Raw genomic sequence first — 20161 nt, forward strand, 5'->3', positions numbered from 1 at the left:
TCGTCTCTGTTCCCAGGTGTAGTATTCTGCTGCGCTCAGGTCTGTCCGTGCTGCGAGCGGGACGTATGTGTTGCTCACGCCGCCTGCTGCCCGGTGATAATGTTCAGATAGTGTATCAGATAGAGGCCCAGCCAGCTGTCAGCAGTCATTCTCCTCTGACACACACACACTCCTGCGACCTGAGTAACACATTTCTCGCCGGCCTCCGGTGTAGCTGTGAGATTAGGCTGTCATGCGCTGTCGTGCGGACCGCAAAGCGGGGCGGGGTTAAGGGGGATCTGTGTGAGTCGGTGTGACTTTGTGGTTGGCATAATGGCCGCCCGTCTCCCCGGCCTGAGCGGAGGAACCAGAGGACGAGTTGGATCTTTCTCCCTGGGATGTGGCGGTCTTCCCGCGTGGCCCACACAGTCTTTCCAATTGCGCTCGGCTCCCCTCAACCTGCTGGAGAGGTTCAGCAACACGGCGACCATGACCACTTCGCAGTGGCTCACACAAACATTTTGGGAGTTTTATTTTACAGTGAGAGGGCACATTCAGGGTGATTTTATTTTCACCCCATGGAGGATGGCTTTAGCATGTGAGTTCTGTGGGGGGGGGTTGCATCATTAGGTGTGAGGTGTCATACGGGTTTCGTCTGTACTTTCATGCTCACGTTGCAGGGGCAGCCCTGTGGGGAGGGAGTGAGGGGGGGGTTGCCTTCCCTTCCAAACCTCACCACCCCTGTCCAAGGGAGAACAGTCCATCCACAACACACACGCACAAACACACAAACGCACACCCCTAATGGCCGTCTGGCAGAGCGGCCGCTGCTGGCAACGAGTTGTGTGTGTGTGTGTGTGTGTGTGTCTATTAGGCGTCTAATAAAGGACAGCGCAGCGTCCGTCCCGCCTCATCAGATGGTTTTGTTCTGATCTCTGTCTGAGGATCGGCTGGATGGCTCCTCTGGATCATCAGCTGGGGAGGAGAACAACGCGCTGGGGAAGGAGGTCACCTGCTTCTTTTCTTTGTTTTGGACTTTTGACTTTTACTCCAAAACGAGTTTGTTTTGCGAATGAGTTCACAGGAGGCGAAGAACCTTAGATGTTTGAGTTTGTTGTGACGTGGTATAAAGTGTGTACATATTAGAATATATATGTGTATATAAGAGCGAGAAAGTGTGTGTGTGTGTGTGTGTGTGTGTGTGTGTGTGTGTGTGTGTGTGTGTGTGTGTATGTTGTTGCTGCCCGAGCCATTGGAAATGCTGGGGTGTCCAGCGAGGTTATTTTTGGATCAGTGACAGCGTGTCAATGGCTGCAGATGCGTCGCAAAGAAAGGCGCTGAGATACCAACAGACCCTGGTAGGTCTTCACCAAATCTTCTACCTGCCTGCTTGTCTTTTGTCTTTTGAAATGTCTTCCACCTGTTGCATTCCCCTCCACCTGCTTCTCCGTCACCTCTCCACCTGCCACATTTTCCAGCCATTGTCCTCAATCTCATTATTTCCCCCATGCGCTTTTTTTAAGAACTGTTTTTTAAAATCTTTCTATTATGTCAGCACGCTTGATGCAGTGCTCTGTTTCTTCTTTCGTGCTTCTCTTCTATGTTGCTTGAGCTTCTCTTGAATCAATACTTCTCAGCGCTCCCGATTCTTCTTTACCTCTTCAACAAGATTCGAGCAAATGAACGTCAGCGTTATTTGTGCAGACCTCAAAAGAACCATTAGCAGTCTCTGCTCCTGTTTTCCTCCCACGCTACGAAACACTGAAGGCGATAAACAGAAGCCATTGTAATATTATAATCTTTTTTTTTTTCTTGTTGCATTGCTCAAATCATATCCTTTCCTCCATGTGAACCAGTCTATCTCCTTCGGTCTGTGTGCCGCTTCAAGCTGCAGCCTTATGGGTTGGTTATAAATACTTGTATACAGGAAACCTGAGCAGACAGGTTAGATGTACGTGTTCAGATGAAGTCATGTCACTAAATCCTCCGGTTCATCTGCTTAAATGCTTGACTCTTTTTCATCCAATCGCATCTGATCTGTTGACATAAATGACTCGCAGCATCAGATCCTTTTCGACAATTGTTTTGAAGCGTTGCGTTGTTGTCTGTGGTTTTCAAAGATACATTTCTGCAGAGCTGAATGTGGAATATAAGCCGAGAGAAAGACCGATACATCTGAGTTTAGAGCAGCTGGGGGGGTGTTTTTATTTGTCGCTCCTCTTTTACTTCTCTTATGAGACAATGAACAATTGCCAAAAGCAAACCTCTAATTCAGGGGCCATTGGGTCAGTTATTAATAAGAAATCACAATTAATCACACTATGTACAGACTTCATGTCGCACTGAAAAGTCACATTGCTCGGGTATGAAAGGGGAAATTAGAGCCTACGAGGACTTTATGTGTAGACGTGTTGATTGATGATCAAAAGGATATACACCTCAGTATATTTTCAGATAGGGATGCATACTGGTGCTGTGAGGTTACTGAAGCCGTGACGAGCTTTCAGTGTTCTTTGTATGTGTGCCGTTTAAGTGGGTCATTTTGCAGGTGTTTTAGATTAATTTACCTAAACAATTGCATTTAAATGACCGCTTTAGCTCAAAAGGTGCTATAAAAAGCGGCAAACCTGTCAGCACCTCACTGGTTCCCTCAACAAAAAATACTTTTCATTATTGTAGAAGTAAAGCTCTTAATGAGGCTTACAATGGACTGGATTGTGACCAAGAGAAGGTTGTGCAGGTAATAGTAATCATTTAATTTGTATACCAAATTTGCACTGCCTCCCTATTAGTTAGCAAACATTTAACCTCATTCCTGGTACTGAGGTACAGATTTTATTAAGCGTCCAACTGATTTTTAGAATTCTGGGAATTACAAACTCTAGCCCGGCTCAAACCGAGCTGCCGGTGACCCGCGGAGCACCAACCGATCGCTCGCTGGGTTTGTAAAGTTGTGTCAACTACTTTCAAGGCACACAGCTGTTGTCGACCCCTCGACCTTAGCGAAGAGGAAGCACCCTCCGTTGACTTGTGCCGGACACGCGCCATCAGGATGGCGGGAACAGATATCTGTGTGTCATCACAGGTATTCTGGTGTGTACTCTTTAGGATAAATTAATAAAGGACATCACTTAAAATGAAGTTATGTCAGCAGCAGTGACATGGATCTCACCAGTCTGAAATGTTACAGGCTTCTAAATGGGAAAATGTTCACCTGCCACACTGCAATGACATTACATTACATTTCATATCCCGGTCACCAGATGCGTCTTTACAATTACAGCGCTGGCGCCAACGGAATGATGAAACTATTTGTAGTCCGAGCGGCAGTTGGAAGACGAGTCGGCACGTGATTGTGATCTTTGAGGAAAGCTCGCCATCCGGGCCGAGAGAGACAAACGGCGTGAGAGAGGGAGCGGTGGGTGAATGAACAGTGGGTCACACCGCTGCTAAATTTATCCACGAGTAAGGTTTCACCTCCGTGGAGGGGGGGGGGGGGGGGGTCGATGGGCATACGGGGGGGTTGAGAGGGAAAGTTTCAGGGGGCAGCGTGTTCAGTTAAGTCGGAGGTACAAGAAAGTACGAGAAAGTCTGTTTTTTTTCCCAGATAATTGCGATTGGAGAAACAAAAAACTAAACATCTAAACTGAATATAAACCAGGGCTTCATTCCCTGAATGCATCTCAAGGCTGTGGTGATGCTAAGCCCTACATTTCCAATCAGACCAAGATTGTATTTGAATTTAGGACTGTTGAGAACCACATCCACAAGAAGATGCAATTGCTTTGTTGTGGTGTCTCCGAATCGTTATTTTCTGGCACTTAAATCTCTGTTTCTAACAAACCAATTGAACATGACATTAAGTCTTTAATTTAGCTAATATAAATGTATTCAATTGGGTTTAAAAATGGCTTTTTGTATGATGTATTGAAATTAAGTTTTGACAAGTGTCATGTTAAAAAAAAAAAGAACTTTTATTATTGGAGTATAAGGTGCTGACCGTGTAATGGACCTTTTTATTTAGTCACGACAGGGAAAGCCCAGCTGTAATTAATAACAACGGTGGCTGCGTTCCAATTAGTTGTGCAGTCTTCAGGGCCCTGCTGCTGTGCATGTTGGCTCACAGGCCTCGCTTACTGGGACACTTAAATGGAACAGAGCGGCCCTTCATTTTACAACAAGGCTACAAGAAGGAGAAAAGTTTTAGAACTGGATTAATTAAATCGGCTTTGGAACATTTCTCAGGTTTGTTCTACTTTCCGTCTGCAAATAAACTGAAAGGCGCTTCCATCCATCCGTCTTGTACCTGCGCAGGTCATTAGTAACCATGTGGAGCATGTACCCCATCATGCATCACCTAGAAACGCAGCGCGTGCAGGTGCCACTTTTAGAAATTAAACTAAATCACTGCCAACAACATGTAGGTCCCCTAAATATCTTTAACGGGTACTTATGGTGCAGCGTTGCCCAGCCCGTCCCACTCACTGTTAATAATGTTAAATGTCAGTCAGCAGGTATTATTTTTCATACCTTCAGCTTGTGTCCTTCCTGCCTGGTATCGTTTATGAAGGAATCTGCCTGACTGGGAATATACCCCTCTAAATTAAAAGCTGCTGAACTCGTATTGTCAAGCCTCCAGTGTTCCTGTTAACCTCTACGGCTTCCTCCGCGCTCTCTGAATGTGTGTGTGTGTGTGTGTGTGTGTGTGTGGGCGCGCTGCACTGGCCATACCTGTCCATCACTGGCCTCCATACTGTACTACGGCAGGTTAGCAGGTACACTCTGTGTCCGCCACTCTGCAAAAGACAGGAAATGTCAGATGTAGGACAAAGATATCCAGCGAGGGACTCGCGGTATATTAAGGAGGCACAAGAGTGTGAGCAGCAACCTGCAGGAGGAGCGGCCGAAAAGATGAAGAAGCGAATCAATACTTTTGAAACCGTTCTGAATGTCGATCATTTTCTGGTAAGGTTCACTATCTTGATTCTTGCCATGTTTTTTAATTAAAAGTTTAAAACTCATTCATAAAGTAGATGAGATGAAGAAAAAAAAACTTTTGTACTGTGTCTTAATGGTTCTATTGACTTTCAAGTTTCTTGTTGTGGGATTAATTATTGCATGTAGACTGGCCTTACAGAGTGACAATGACCCCGCGCTCCTCCAAGTGTTTTTTTTTCTGGATTACTTGGAGTGAAAGTGAACTCTGGGCTCATAACACATTTTTCCCTTTGGCTTGTTTTCTCTTTTGTCCTCACCACCACGCTGCAATGAGAACATGGCAGCTTGAACGGTGTTTGGAGGAGCCGTGAAAATGTTATCGTGCCTATTAATTAGTGTATGTGTGAGGAGACATGTGATTGTGGAGTGTGAGTGTGTGTTGTGGGGGAGGCAGGGAGAGTGTGTGTGTGTGGGGGGGGTTAATCCCCTGATCTGTCAGTGAGGAGGTCAGATTTTATCATTAACCTTGTGCTATGGAACAGGGCTAAATTGCTGTAAGGCCTCACTACACACACACACACACACACACACACACACACACACACACGCACACACAACAAAACACCCAGACATTAATGTAGCTCACTCATAAACACACACATATAAACTTAGCATGCTCACAGACCCGTTCTAACACACAGGTATTTATGAATATGCAGTATTCTCTCACCAGGGGCAAAGGAATGTGCTTTTTTTTAATTAACTCTCAATGTCACACTGCCCTTCAACCTGGCCTTCTATGAGCCCGTCTCTCTCCCTCTGTCTCTGTCTCTCTGTCCGTCTGTGTCCGTCTGTGTGTTTGTTTACACTTGAAGTTCCTCCTGAATTACTTGTGTTTTACAATAGCCTCACGGACAGATCTATGAATATATTCAACGCACTCGACAGCCCAACAAGCATAAACCCACCGTGGCTTTGTGTTCCTAACAAAGCCAACGGAGGAGGGGTTTAAATTTCTCCGTTGTCTTCCTCCCCACAGACTTTCAGTTAGAATAATATTAAAGCTTAGGCTCTTACAGTGCAGCACAATAAACGGATAATGAGAGGGGGGGAGAAGGAATCATGCTGAGAGTGAATTAGTGTGACTGGAGGAGTAGAGAGAGTGTGATGTGTCCTCTGTTGGACTGTTGGAAGGTCATCGCACAGCGACTAGTCGAGCAGCGGCGGGAGGCGATGTGGGGAAATATGCGGGGGTGGTGGGAAATGTTGGTTACTGATGCCAATGGATGCACAAGGTTACGCGGTGTCATGAATGTAAACACCAGGTTGAGAGATGGAGGCGATATGAGTGAATCACAGCTTTAAATATCTCTCTCACGCTTTCAGCGTGTTTTTTGTATCCCTCTTTGTGATTTATTGCCTTGTTCGCAATTCATTGGCAACACATGAGGGCTGCAGCACAGTTTGATTGTTAGATTCAAAGTGAACGTGCTTCAAGTGGCTTGTGTCTTCTAACCAGCAGTGCAAAATAAAAACACGAGTGCTCACATTTTAGGAACAAAGTCTTTGGCATGTTTTCTTTATATTATGACAAATGATTAATTGATTATTACAATAACTGGCTGTTAATTTTCAGTAAAATGTTAGACTTTATATTTGTGTATACAGTATATATGTATATATGTGTACACACACGTACTCCAGTAATACACTTCATAAATGACTGAACAGTTATGGTAAACATTTTGAATACATTTATCATTTATTATTTTCATTTTACTCACAGTTGTTCATTAGCTACTTAATATTTACTTAATATTATATTTATTACACAATGCTATCCTCTCTCGCCAGATATAAGTACTGAAGATTTGATTGAAAACTGTCAAGCAGGTAAATCCTTTGGAATTTGACTCACAAAAACAGTGCATACAATGGCAAGAACATACAAAAATAATTTTAGAAAACGGAATATATATATATATATATATATATATATATATATATATATATATATATATATATATATATGTGAATAAAAACAACGACAAATACGTTCAGTTATTGCCTAAACCAAACACATGAAATGCTACTCTTTGTATAGTTATGAGCCATAATGTGACTGTAAACCTGCGGTACGCTTTTGTTTTTGCACCATGGGAAGTAAAATGTACGGCGTCGGAGAGCGATACACAGACTCCTGTTGTTCCCGTCCCTGGTTATGAAGGTGCATGGGGCCAGGGCCTGTTTGATGATGTTGATGGATTAGTGCTTTGGTGTTAATGTGTAGACTGGTGACGCTGAGGTAGTCTGCAGTGTAGCACAGGACAGGAGCACAGCTGCTACCACATCATGCTGAAGACAACTGACGAGGAACAGGTAAAGACCTGAAGACCAAAGGCTTCATCTGCTGGGGAGGTGGGAGGGAGTCTTATTCTCTTACCGAGTTAATAACACAGACCAGTGTTCTTCTGACATTTCTCTTTTATCACCAGATCTGTTTACACGTGTTAATTTGATCCTATTTTCAAAGTTATGGTGTTAATGGTTTGTCTGCACCTTTCACATTAGAGCGGAATAAATGTATATTACCAGAAGATTAACCAGTAAAAGTATAATAAATGTTTAACTTTTTATATCTATATAGTTTACTCCAATAGCATTCTGTCCAAACAGTTTTTTGTAATTTATTTGCAAATCATTTAAATTAAAATGAGTTCTCTCCCGCAAAAAAATACCCTAAACTGTCTTTAAAAGCTTTACTGCTGTGATGTAAACATTTGCTGCATCGTTATCTTGCTCAAAGTAATAAACCGTATCTTCTGGCTCACAAAACGTAGAATTTATGAAAGTATAGATTAATCAGTTCCTTGCATAACCCGAAATATATATGATTACAAAGACTAGCTTTCATTCATTTTTCTACTGTTATCTCGAGGAAGGAGCTTTGAGCATTTTGTTTGTTCTGAATAGCTTGTGGTTTTCAGTGTTTAGTGAAGTTAAAATAATTTGACAATTTAGGGACAACACACATTTCCAACAGCCTTTAACACCAGCTATGTGGTGTATTCATTCATAACAACTATATCCTCTTCTTGTGACTTATTTTTTATTTCGGACTGCCTGTTCGAAGTAGTTTTTATACAGAAGATTTCCACAAACAAAGTTACGCAGTAACTCGTCTGTGTCCCACTGTTACGTGAATATATGTCAGATGAGATTGAAGACTTCTGCTGCACCTTTATTTTATTTACTGTGGGACGCAGCCACGGGCCACAAGCTAAGCTCGGCCGTTGGTTCGGGGCCTCCTGCTTGGATGTGCCAGCTCTCCCTTCCTGAGTGAACATGAGACAGTAACGTACGGCAGCCGTCCCTCCTTGTGATCGAGCTCCTCGCTGCACGGTGGGATGCACGTGATCCACGGGTTTCACTTCCACATCGTTGCTACACCTGGATCTGCAGCATTTAGCAGCGTGTGGTCTATGAACTCTCCATGTGCTCTGATGGGAATACACCTCACGGTCACAAGGTGTCGTGTTGACACTGAACCTGTGTGTGTGTGTGTGTGTGTTGGGTTGTAGGTGTAGAACGTAGGGAAAGATGTGGAATGTCCTCTGGTCCAGGGGCTCTCCCTCTGGCTCCTGTCCAGCCCCTCCAGCCTCCAGGGTTTTTTTCCGACCCCTATGCCCGTTTTGTCTATTTCTGTCTGCCAGGGTATTTAGGTTGGTGTGTATCCGTTACACACACGCCGCACATTCCCCGTCTCTTTCTCGTTATCTCACTGGATCTTGTTTTATCCTTCTACCAAGTCTCACTTTTCAGAGGTATTTCTTCTTCTCCACGCTCTTCTTTTGCTTCTCTGCAACCCTTATACCCCCCCCCCCCCCCCCCCCGCTAGCCACGTGATTTATTGGTGCTTTTTGCAAAATACAGTGTTGGTAAGTGTCGCTACCCTGGTTTCAGCTGTACGGTGAGTACAGGGAGCAGCTGGGAAACTTTGCCAGGCGGGAAGCTGCCCGTCTGCTGACAGAGAGACAATGGAGGAGACAGGCGGGCAACAACTCCAGCGGCCGAACGGGACACGGCCGACGGCATCATCATCATCAGCACCCCGTGTCCCTGGAGTCGTATCACAGCCAAGCCTCGTCCAGCAAGAAGCCTCGCCCCTACTCCAAATGCCAAGGTGACCATCGGGAATCTCTGTTCAGACAAACATTTAAATGCTTTGAAAACGGTTTTCTGTAAAGAGGCAGGTAGTCGCCATGGCTCTGACACCTCATGTGATATCAGCAAAATAGTAGTAATAGTAAACATGTTGCACTTCATGCTCCAACATGAATGTAATTAATTGAATTAAGTCAAAAGGACCCAAGGTAAATCATTCATTTGATCCATCTGTCCCAGACTGTTTTGCTCGTGCGCGTCGGTACATAGTGACCAAGATGGGGGAGGACTGGATATTTCTGGTTCTTCTGGGACTCACTATGGCTCTGGTCAGCTGGAGTATGGACTACGCCAGCGCCAAGAGCCTGCAAGGTACACGGCCTCAGTCACAGAGAGGAATCCTCTCCTGCGTTTAACAACCCGAGACTTTGTCTGTGATTTGCATGTGTTGTTTTTCTGTCTTTCAGCCTATAAGTGGATGCACGGGGAGCTGAAAGGCAACGTGCTCCTCCAGTACTTGGCCTGGGTTACTTATCCCATGATCCTCGTCATGTTCGCCTCGCTCTTTTGTCACCTGGTTTCCCCGCAGGCCATCGGTAAGCTCTCCATCACCTGTCATCCTCTGGCATTGTGGTTTGTTTCCTATCACTCTTTTCTTGTTGTTGGGTAGAGAGGCGTTTTCTTTATCCGCCGCTGCCGCCATCCTTTAGTCTTCTCCCTGTTTTTCGGTTGTTTTTACAGGTTCGGGCATTCCTGAACTGAAAACCATCCTGAGAGGTGTTGTGCTGAAGGAGTATCTGACCCTTAAAGCCTTCGTAGCTAAAGTTGTCGGGTTGACCGCTGGCTTGGGCAGCGGGATGCCAGTGGGCAAAGAGGTAAACCCCCCCACCCCCCCTTCTTAAACCGGCTTTTTTCTCTGTTTGTCACCTTTCATTGATCCAGCAGCTTTATCATCAACCCCCTTCATTTATTTTTTTTCTTTCTGCATTGCTCCATCTGCTCTTTCTCCAAACTTGATGTGTAAAAAATGATAATCTGTCATGTCCCCCCCCCTCTCTCTCTCCCTCTTCCTCTTCTCCCGGGGTTGAAGAAAATGTATTTTCCAGCAAAGGAGCACATTAGTTCCCCCCGTTACACTGTCCGATTCTGCAGTAATGCTGTGATTTATCTGTTCTGATAGAACGTATCCCAGTTTATATTCCCCCCCCTTTTTTTTCTTTTTTTTTTACAGAAAACAGTCTGTGTCAGTGAATGTAACATCACGTGTCAATCATTTGTGTCATTACGTCCCGCCCTCAGGGTCCATTCGTCCACATCGCCAGTATCTGTGCCGCAGTGCTGAGTCAATTCATTTCCATCTTTTCCGGAGTCTATGAGGTAAGCCGAGGCCTGGACCAAAACCGAGCGCATCACCTCTTTGTTCATCATGCATTACATGTCATTACGCCATTCTTTGGCGTAATTACAGGGTTCCCACTGGCCTGCAAAATGTGAATTTTAACATTTGAGAAAACCCTTTGTTTGTGATTTTTAGTCAGTGACTGACCAGGCTGAAGCTTGGAGGAAGTCTGTCCTTTGGTTGAGAGAATGTTAAAATTCAGTTCAAAGCAACAATGTGCCTTTTGTAAAGCCTCACAGAGTAGAGATGAGAGGTTGGACTTGTGAAGTTTGTACAAATCCCTGCCTCTGTCGTTGCTGCAGACTCAGTTTTCAAGGTGATTGGATATCTCATAGCACATAGTCCTTCTGTTCACCTTATTTATTTCATAAATAACACCTTATTTTTTCATACAAACAAGGTTCTCTTTTGTCCCTGCAGTATTGAAAGTGGGAACCTTGTGACTGTTGCCCTCTCGCCTCTCTCTCTCCCCCTCCCTCCCCCTGTCTTTCTTGTGTCTGTGTTTTGCCCCCCCCCCCGCAGCTCGTCTGTGTTTGCGTCTCACTGTATTAATAGTGTGATGGTAATGTTTGGCATGTGTATTAACAGCGACCTCACATATCCCTGTCTCTTCACCCCCCCCCCCACACCCTCCCCGACCCCGCTTTCTCATTCATCCCCCTGCACGTCTGTGACCCTTAACCCCAGAAGGGCACCCATAACCAGGACCTGTTGGTGTGTGCGTGTGCCGTGGGAGTGGCCACCTGTTTCGCTGCCCCTGTGGGAGGCAAGTCCCCCCCCCCACACTCTCCCCCCCTCCTCCTCCCCTTCCCCCCACAGTGACTTAATCAGGAACTGTCCGTTTTGTCCTGCCGAGACAACATCAGCACCACGGACGGGGAAGTTGTCTCTGTCCTGTGACCAGTGGCCTTCATTATCAAGTGATGAATAAAGCTGGATGGGTATTCAAACGTTTCTACAATAATGTCAACCTGGAATGAGTTCAACGTTTTGGGAAATCACCTTATTTAATTAATACTGTCCCCAGTGTCTGACATCCAGATTAATTCTAAGGGAATTTATTCAAAATTTGTATTTATTGCAGACAGGTTTGCAGCCACATATTATGACCCTTGATTGTATGTATTTCTGCTGTGTGGCCTTCTCTGCATTTCACCCCCTTTTGGGTAAAATATTCAGTGAAATGAATGTTACACGGAACATCATAAATCATTTAGGATCAGCTAATATAAATGTTTGGTGTACAATCAGTTGCAGGGATATTGCTCGATGAACCATGGGACCAGTTTGTTTATTTCCAAGTGACCTAATTGCTTTCTCTAAGTCTTGATTTTTCTTGTTGGCATTTCTCCTTTACGTTTCCTTGATGTGCTGTTTCTCTTTGTATTCATCACTTTTCTTTTATTGTTTAATTTATTCACGTTATTCCATCTTGCTCTCTTTCTGTCCATTCTCCCCCCGTCCCCCCTCCGCTCAACCTTGATCTTTCATTCCCTCCATTTCCATCTCACCCTCCCGCCTTTCTGCGTACGCTCTTGTTCCCCTTCATCATCTCGTGCTTTTCATCGCTCATTGTCCCTCTGAACTCTTTATTTCCCTCTTGTTTTGTGCCCTTTCCCTCTCTGTTTTGTGTGTCAGTAGAACCCTTATGGTTACACAGACATTCTGACTGTTGGCTGTGCCGTGGGGGTGGGATGCTGTTTCGGCACTCCGCTTGGAGGTACTGTACAACTTGCACACTGCCTCCTACAACAAACACCCCCTTGTACTGGATACTGTATTGAGAATGTGCTTTTTAAAACAAGCTGAAACAAGTCTGTGGCCCGAGGCGTCCAACAACAAGCCAGAATCAAAACTTGTTTACTTGTTACATTTATTTAATTTGAAATGTAGTTTATTTGAGTCTGTATTTCAAAAAAGAATTTAAACAGCTGCTTGTTCTAAGACAATAACATTAATATTACTAAATTAGTTTAATATATATATATGTGTATGTATGTATGTATGTATATATAGGCCCAGCCTATTTATCCACCTAGCTCTGAAAAGAGAGAAATGTGACTTCTCCTGAAAATCTCTTTTGTTTAAAATCACAGAAGAATAACCGACTGTAGTCTGACTAGCTTGCATTCTAACAGGTGTGTTTTTTTCTATAATAAGACGGTTGTAGTCGGTATGTCGAAAAAGATCAACATTTAATCAACGTAAAAAATATCATGGACCTTTTGTTCGGGTTATCTTTGAATGTCTTTGAATGCTTGTTTTCGTCTGTTAATCTGTTTTCTTTTTACAATAAAGTTTATGATGTATATTTTTATGGCTTTACATGTGGATTATACCTGGTTATGTGTCTGTGTGTGTGTTTGGTTCTGTTACAGTGTGTACTCACTCCTCCTGTTGTGTATAATAACACCCTCAGCCTCAAGTGTTTTTGGACTCATTTTGCTCATTTAACTCATTTCTGTCTCCCTCTCCCTCTCTCTGTCTCCCCCTTTCCTCGTCTCCCACGCTATCCATCCTCATTTCCCTGTCCTCATTTATTCCCTCCTCCCTGTGTCCGCCCTCCCGTCCCTCTTTCTCGCTGCTCACCTCCACCAGGGGTGTTGTTCAGTATTGAGGTCACGTCTACCTACTTTGCGGTGAGGAATTACTGGCGGGGATATTTTGCCGCCACGTTCAGCGCCTTCATATTCAGGGTGCTCTCTGTTTGGAACAAGGATGCCGGTAAGAAGCAGAGCGCACACACAAACACACACTTGGCATCCACACACTGCTTTAAAAGACTGCTGACCATTATATGGAAAGTATATTAATATTTGCTTCTGTAGAAACACCAGAAATGTTTAAAGTTATTGCTTACTTCTTTCACGTAATGAGACTATTTCAACTACACCCAAACTAAACCACAACCCTCGGTCAATTAGACATCATCTGGTCTTTAAACGTTAAAGCCAAGGTCACTCGTCATGTGTCGTCTTTTTAGAGTTTAAATGAACATTTTGCAAATGTTTAGTTTCATAAAGATCATGCATATGGACTGAAGAAATCTTTTCGATATTAAATTAAATAGTGAACACACAACTTTTATCCGCTGCTCCCAAACTTCATGAATTAAGCAGATTTAATGTCCTAAACATCCTCTGTTGCACATTATGAATGTATTATTCCTAAAAGCATTTGTTCCTCCTCCTGAAAGCCATAGTCCATTATTGTTGTGTGTCCTTCCTTTGATTTAATTTTGTGCTGATAAATGAAACTGATAAATAAGCACTGAAGTGAGGGATTGAGATCACACATTTTCATTTTCATTTTTCTCTTTTGTTACATTTATTTTTCTCTCAGTCACAATCACAGCTCTCTTCAAAACTAACTTCCGGATGGATTTCCCCTTCGACCTGCAGGAGCTGCCTGCATTTGCAATAATAGGGTGAATACAAATGTCTGTATGCTGTCGTATCGGGGAAATGATACCGTGCCTCCCCGCTTTTAAAATAAATATAGAAATAATCATGTATTGGCCCAAATACACGCTGTGCGCGTACGTGGTTGTTGTGCAGGGGGAGCAACACTTTTCTCTCCTGTTTTTAGGATCTCTTGTGGCTTCCTGGGAGCGTTCTTCGTCTATCTGAACAGACAGGTGGTTCTCTTCATGAGGAGGCCGACGGCACTCACACGCTTCCTGACCAAACAGTGAGATCCCGACACACACACACACACACACACACACACACACATACACACACACACACACACACACACACACACACACACACACACACACACACACACACACACACACACACACACAAAATTAGGGCCGTCTTCCCGGGAAGTCAAACCATTCGCGCATTAAAATCCAATTCTTCTTAATGTATCTCAGCTTTCTCCGAACTCATCAGTCTCACAACACTGGCTAGAACAGCAGAAAAGCATTTACAGCCTTTCAGCCAGTTATTCACTCAATGTGGAGGTTCACTTCTCCTCTGAGACTCAAACAGTCAGGGGACGTTAATCTCCACCATTAGAAAGAGGCGAGCAGCAGCGCCAGCAGAGCCATGAAATCAGCGGTGGTATCACAGTTACGTAGTTATTTCGGTTGCGTGCATCACTTATTTTGCCATGTTTTCTTTGTCTAAGTATTGTTTCTGTTAATGACCGTGTGCGTGTGTGTGTGTACTTGTGCGTACGCGCCCAGCCGATTGATCTATCCAGGTGCAGTGACGCTGATCATCGCCACCTTGACGTTTCCACCAGGATTTGGGCAGTTCATGGCTGGGGAGGTCAGACTGACTCGATCTCACGCTCTCTGACATCTTTTTGATGTGTGTTCATTAGTATTTAGAATTTGATTTTGAAGAAGATGTTCAACGGCGTCTCGATCTTGTGGTGTTCTTATGTTTTGCTGTAGATGGAAGCAAAGGAAGACCGTAATGGTGTGATTTTTAAAAACACAGTTCTAAAAATGCTTTCTTACCAAAATCAGTCCATATTAAACATAATTCCAATCTCTCATCTCATTCTTGCAATCCATGATTGACTAAATCAACAAGATATATAACATGTTGTATTGGTATGCACTTTGTCATGCTTGATGAAGAATTTAAACGCCTTTTTTTGTTCTGTTTTGATAACGTTTTGTACCCGTATTTTCTGTTTGTGCAGCTGATGCCCAGAGAGTGTATCAACTCCCTCTTTGATAATTTCACCTGGACCAAAATCTCAGGATTATCTGCTCCGCCCGGCCTGGGTCGCTCCTCTGCATGGCTTCATCCTCATGTCAGCGTTTTTGTCATCCTTCTACTCTTCTGCGTCATGAAGGTATCGCTCATCTCTTGCTGTGTACAGGACTTGTGTCGCATTGAAAACATATGCATGTGAGACTTAACGGACTGGTGCAATCCTTCCCTGAGCCGCTTTTTGTGTTGCAGTTCTGGATGTCAGCACTTTCCACCACAATGCCCATCCCATCTGGTGCCTTTATGCCAGTGTTCATACTAGGTAATGGGATTTTCCATTGCGAGCGCAGTGTCTCCTGCTGAGCTTTGCTTCAATTTGTCTTATCTATCTCCTCAAGGAGCTGCTTTCGGCCGCCTCGTGGGGGAGATCATGGCCACTCTTTTCCCAAATGGGATCCTGTTTGATGGGATAGTCTACCGCATCCTGCCGGGGGGATACGCCGTCATTGGTCAGTCTATTAACCTTAGCGCTGTGCTCAGGGTGCCATAGGACTCATAGAAGAGACTTAAAGAATACTAGGGTTTGAGGACGTTCAATGATCTACTGACTTAAACCTTTTCAAGTCAACGAAATTCTTGAATTTGAATTGAAGGGCATTTCAAGGCCGACGTGGTCAGATGGGAGAATGACTCCATCGAGTATCCTATCCTCTGCTCGTTCCCAGGCGCGGCGGCAATGACGGGAGCCGTCACGCACACGGTTTCCACTGCGGTAATCTGCTTTGAGCTGACCGGTCAGATCTCGCACATCCTGCCGATGATGGTGGCTGTCATCCTAGCGAACATGGTGGCCCAGGGTCTGCAGCCTTCTCTCTACGACTCCATCATCCAGGTGAAGAAGCTGCCTTACCTACCTGAACTGGCCCTCGGGCACATCAGGTAAAGCTAAAACTGTGAGAAAATATCACTGTTGTCCGTTGTCCATGCAGCTATCATTGTAGGACAGACCGTATTCATTGTAGTGTCTCTGCGTCCCCAGCAAGTATAACATCTTTGTGGAGGACATCATGGTGCGCAAGGTTAAGTTCCTGTCTTCTCAATCCACCTATCGGGAACTGAACCATCTGCTAGAGACCGCAAGCCTGAAAACCATCCCCCTAGTGGACTCCAAAGGTAGGGCGATTGTTTACTTCATACTGGGCCTATTCAAGCTTAGTGTGAAAGAAATAGTTTGATATTTTGGGAAATGTACATATTCAATTGATACCACATTTTACATATACACCCATATCTTGCTTTTTAATTGGCTGTAGCTCAACAACAATATTTAGCATAGTAGATATCTGCGATGCATTATTGACACTCTCGATTTAAGTCTTCAAACTGTTTCCCTTTTGTCAGTCTTCATGGCAAACTAAACTACTCCGTTAACACTTTTCACTGCAGAATCCATGATTCTCCTGGGCTCCATCGAGAGGACGGAGCTTCAAGCCGTCTTTGACTGGTGGCTCTCACCCGAGAGGCGAGTCTACGAAAGGGGTCCGAGCTCACCGGGCCAGGGCTCCAAAGTCAGCTGGGAGTCCTTCGCCTTTGTAGACGAGGACGGCGGAGACGAGAGTGCAGACAAGGTGGGGAAAACTACCTAAATTAACTTTAGTACATTAGCTCTAAAAAAAAAACCATGTTGTTTCAGCAGACCGCGCCAGTACAGGAAGAATCTAACGGGCCGATCCCATCTCCCGGACCCCAGGAGCCCTCAACCAACCACAGGGGTTCAGGTGACATTGCAGTTCCACTGCTCATGAAAACCAGTCCGCCCCCTGAAATGTCACTTCCTCTCTGGTCTGACTTGTGTTCATGTACCATATCTTCAGACAAGCGCAAGCTCCCATCTGTCAGGTTGACCCTGCAGAGACTCTTCTCCACCACATCTCTGTCGGGCCAGACTGAGGCTCAGGTAAGATCAACCTCACGCACTCGTTATTTTTCGAGCGCTTGAGTGGGCATCGAAAGCTCAGAAGGGATTATCAGTCACACACCTGGAGCCAACCTGGCTAACGTGACGGGAAGGGAAAGACATGATGCACCCGGGAAAGGCTTGACATGTCGTGCGGTGGGTGATAGCTTTTCAAACTGACTGCTCATCAATCCGTGCCTCCCTCTTTCTTTCCCCGCCCTCTGCTCAGGAGGCCACGCCGCCTCCGCTGACCGACACCATGTCCCCAGAGGAGGTACTGCGCCTCATTGATCCACCGTGCACACAGTCAACAACGAGACGGCCAAAGTATACAAATCAATCATTTGAAACTCTGTACGCTCTTAGTCCATCTCTCTTGTGATTCGCTGATGCAGATCAAAGCCTGGGAAGAGGAGGAGCTGGATAAACCCATTGATATGGAGCAGATACGCATCGACCCCTCCCCGTTTCAGCTGGTGGAAAGGACTTCTCTGCACAAGGTGACCACAGCAAGACCTGGGTGACATGTTTTCACATGTAAATATCATTTCAAGAAAATGATGATGCAATTACATATCACATGTCACAGTTAAATAAGTAGTTTGCCATTTTGGGAAATACCCTGTTTGTATATTTTTACATTAGTTTAAGCAACCACAAATAAATTTTGTGTGTGAGTTTAAATTTATGCCGTGTTTGGACTTTTGTACCTTTGGAAATAGTCATGCCAGCTGTTTCTCTTAACCAAAAATGAAATGTTCTCCCAAAATGGCAAACTATTGGCAAAATAACATGTTCAATTGCCCTTTAATACCAGTTGTTTTTAATTATCAAACATTTTTAATACCGCCTTTTTGGGGTTTGTACTATTCTGTTGACGTTCAAAGTGGATCTCTACCAAATGTGTCAATTTCAGTCTATGAAAACAGTTGTATAACGTCCCCTGTGGCTCTGAAAAAGCTTTCAAAGTCTCCTTAAACTGAGCTCAGAGATAACAAACGGTGGTTTCCCCTCCCGATACAGATACCTGGGCTTTAGTATCGCTGATACCGAGTACCAATCCGATACCGTTGTTTATTAAACTGTATGCCTCACTGTGTTGAAAACACCAGGATCATGCAAGGCAACATCAGCATCCGCTTAAACATTGCTTCCTATGTTTGTAAAACATAATATAACAAATAAATACAGTCGGAACAAATTGTTTCCAAGGAACAGTTTGGCCAAGCAAGTAGAACACAGTCGCACTGCAAACCATTTGACACTGACTGGATCATGTCCTCCTCTTCCTCACTACTCAGACCCACACTCTGTTCTCTCTGCTGGGTCTCAGTCATGCCTATGTCACTAGTATTGGAAAGCTGGTGGGCGTCGTAGCACTGAAAGAGGTAAAGTCCTATTTCTTTCCTTTATTTTCCTTCATGTGCGTGTCTTTGTCGCCCCGCTTGGTTTCATCCCGCGATGCAGCATGGCGGCGAGCTGCGATGATCTCATGTTGTGGGCAGCTTGTTTTGGTCACAGGGTGCATCACGCTCCGATTCACGCGGTTATTCCATTAACCCCTTTGAACTCATCTCCCCTGATGTTTGCTTTAGTGATTCCTTCAACAGATGTTTCTTTTTGAATCTCTAACAGCTGCAGAAAGCTATAGAGGGCTCCACCCGCAGCGGGGTGAGGCTTCGTCCCCCTCTGGCCAGCTTCAGAGGCACCAGCCGGAAAACCAAGAAGCACCAACCTCCCTCATCCACCCCTTCCTCCCCCACACGGGACAAAGACCTGTGGGGGGAGGGCAGCAGGGTGGAGGGGGAGCTGGTGCGGATGGAGTCCAAGGAGGATTCCAGGGGAAAGGCGTCGTCTTCAAAGGGAGCTCCCGGGGGTGACGCGGCTCTCTCCTCCCCCAGCAGTGGAGAAGCTGACGGTGTTTCACAGGAGCCGGCGTCCCCGTCTACCTCCTCCCCCGCCCCGCCTCCACCTCCCGCCCCCCCTGTGTCGCCACCCAGCCCCGTCCTCACACTCTCCTCCCCGCAGGTGGACAGGGAGAGCGAGGAGTCAGATGAGCCCTTATAGACTGTGTTTAAGAGAGAGTACTCTCATTTCACCCCCAGAGACGGAGCTTCTGTCTGGGTGGAGGAGTCGGACGGACACTCAGACATTCAGCTCGCAGAGAGCCGGACGAGCTAATGCACGTAACCCTCCTACAACCTGTAGTCCAGGATTCTTTTTCTACTCCTATGATTTCCCTTTCAAAGTCTCTGGGGCCGCCCTGGTTGTTTTGAAGTGCGGACGGACAAACTTGTTTAGTCACACGTATACCACGAATGTCAATCCATATTTTGGAAATGTAGAATGTAGCTCTGTCATATCTCAGTGTCTGTTCATTTCATTCAGAGCCTTTAATCAAACATTATCTGACAGCAATGAATTGTATGATCATTTATATATTGATAAATACTTAATTAATTTGACCAAGAGGTCAAAGACTTTTAAAGTTACTGAAATTTAAATTATAACTTACATTTCTATAATATTAATGGTACATTTTCAAATAATTATTATGAATCTGTAATTTTCAAAGATAATAAATGTTAAAGTTGTCTACTAACTTATTTTAATCATGTACATTAATAAAAATGTCCATTAGTAGAAAAACAGTGACGGTAATCATATTTGTTCTTTGAGCGCTAAGGATTTTAGCTAAATGCTAAATTCAGATGGTTGTTATGCAGGTGTAACTGTTCTAGTTTACCGTGTTAACAAGCTAACACGGGTCTCCAGCTAAAAATTGGAAACTGGCCCCTCTGACTCTTTGCACCGAACAACAGACAAACTCTTTACCATTCTTGTGTGAAAAGGGAGCGAACAGGTATTTGTGCTGTGAACGTGAACAGTGTGTTTCACTCTCTGATTTCTATGCGAGCTGTAATGAAGAAGCCGTTGGCCCCACAGAGGAGGCCTGTCTCAGAGGATGAGTCGTTAGTATTTTCCTGCCATAAAATCCCCAATAAGAACTGAAAAGTAATCTGTTTGGAAAAGCTTGACAGGCTGTGT

General features: G+C 44.7%; 1 protein-coding gene across 7 annotated transcripts; it reads left to right on the forward strand.

Moving 5' to 3' along the window:
* Nucleotides 1-745: 745 nt before the first annotated feature.
* clcn1b (chloride channel, voltage-sensitive 1b) lies at nucleotides 746-19764 on the forward strand. Of its 7 annotated transcripts, none has more exons than XM_040165688.2 (23): nucleotides 746-1337; nucleotides 8881-9100; nucleotides 9322-9453; nucleotides 9549-9677; nucleotides 9823-9956; nucleotides 10381-10458; nucleotides 12122-12200; nucleotides 13079-13204; nucleotides 13823-13907; nucleotides 14069-14170; nucleotides 14676-14760; nucleotides 15143-15298; nucleotides 15409-15478; nucleotides 15555-15665; nucleotides 15882-16095; nucleotides 16196-16329; nucleotides 16603-16784; nucleotides 16850-16934; nucleotides 17031-17113; nucleotides 17343-17387; nucleotides 17509-17613; nucleotides 18415-18501; nucleotides 18749-19764. In XM_040165688.2, exons 1-23 carry the CDS (start codon nucleotides 1287-1289, stop codon nucleotides 19178-19180), a joined length of 2925 nt encoding a protein of 974 aa, XP_040021622.2. In that variant the 5' UTR covers nucleotides 746-1286; the 3' UTR covers nucleotides 19181-19764. The 7 variants fall into 7 exon arrangements, 4 of the variants coding, with proteins under 4 accessions (XP_040021622.2, XP_040021623.2, XP_040021620.2 ...); XM_040165689.2 differs by having other exon boundaries at nucleotides 843-1337; nucleotides 16853-16934; XR_013453724.1 differs by having other exon boundaries at nucleotides 1175-1337; nucleotides 16853-16934; nucleotides 17509-17650.
* Nucleotides 19765-20161: the final 397 nt, after the last annotated feature.

Source organism: Gasterosteus aculeatus, chromosome 20, assembly GCF_964276395.1.
Source record: "Gasterosteus aculeatus chromosome 20, fGasAcu3.hap1.1, whole genome shotgun sequence".
Classification (NCBI taxonomy): Eukaryota; Metazoa; Chordata; class Actinopteri; order Perciformes; family Gasterosteidae; genus Gasterosteus; species Gasterosteus aculeatus.

Coding starts and splice junctions, on each gene's coding strand:
- clcn1b (XM_040165686.2), top strand. CDS start 4,792: ATGTCAGATGTAGGACAAAGATATCCAGCGAGGGACTCGCGGTATATT. Junction 15,479..15,554: donor TATGCCAGTGTTCATACTAG/GTAATGGGATTT, acceptor TATCTCCTCAAG/GAGCTGCTTTCGGCCGCCTC. Junction 17,388..17,508: donor ACACCATGTCCCCAGAGGAG/GTACTGCGCCTC, acceptor TCGCTGATGCAG/ATCAAAGCCTGGGAAGAGGA.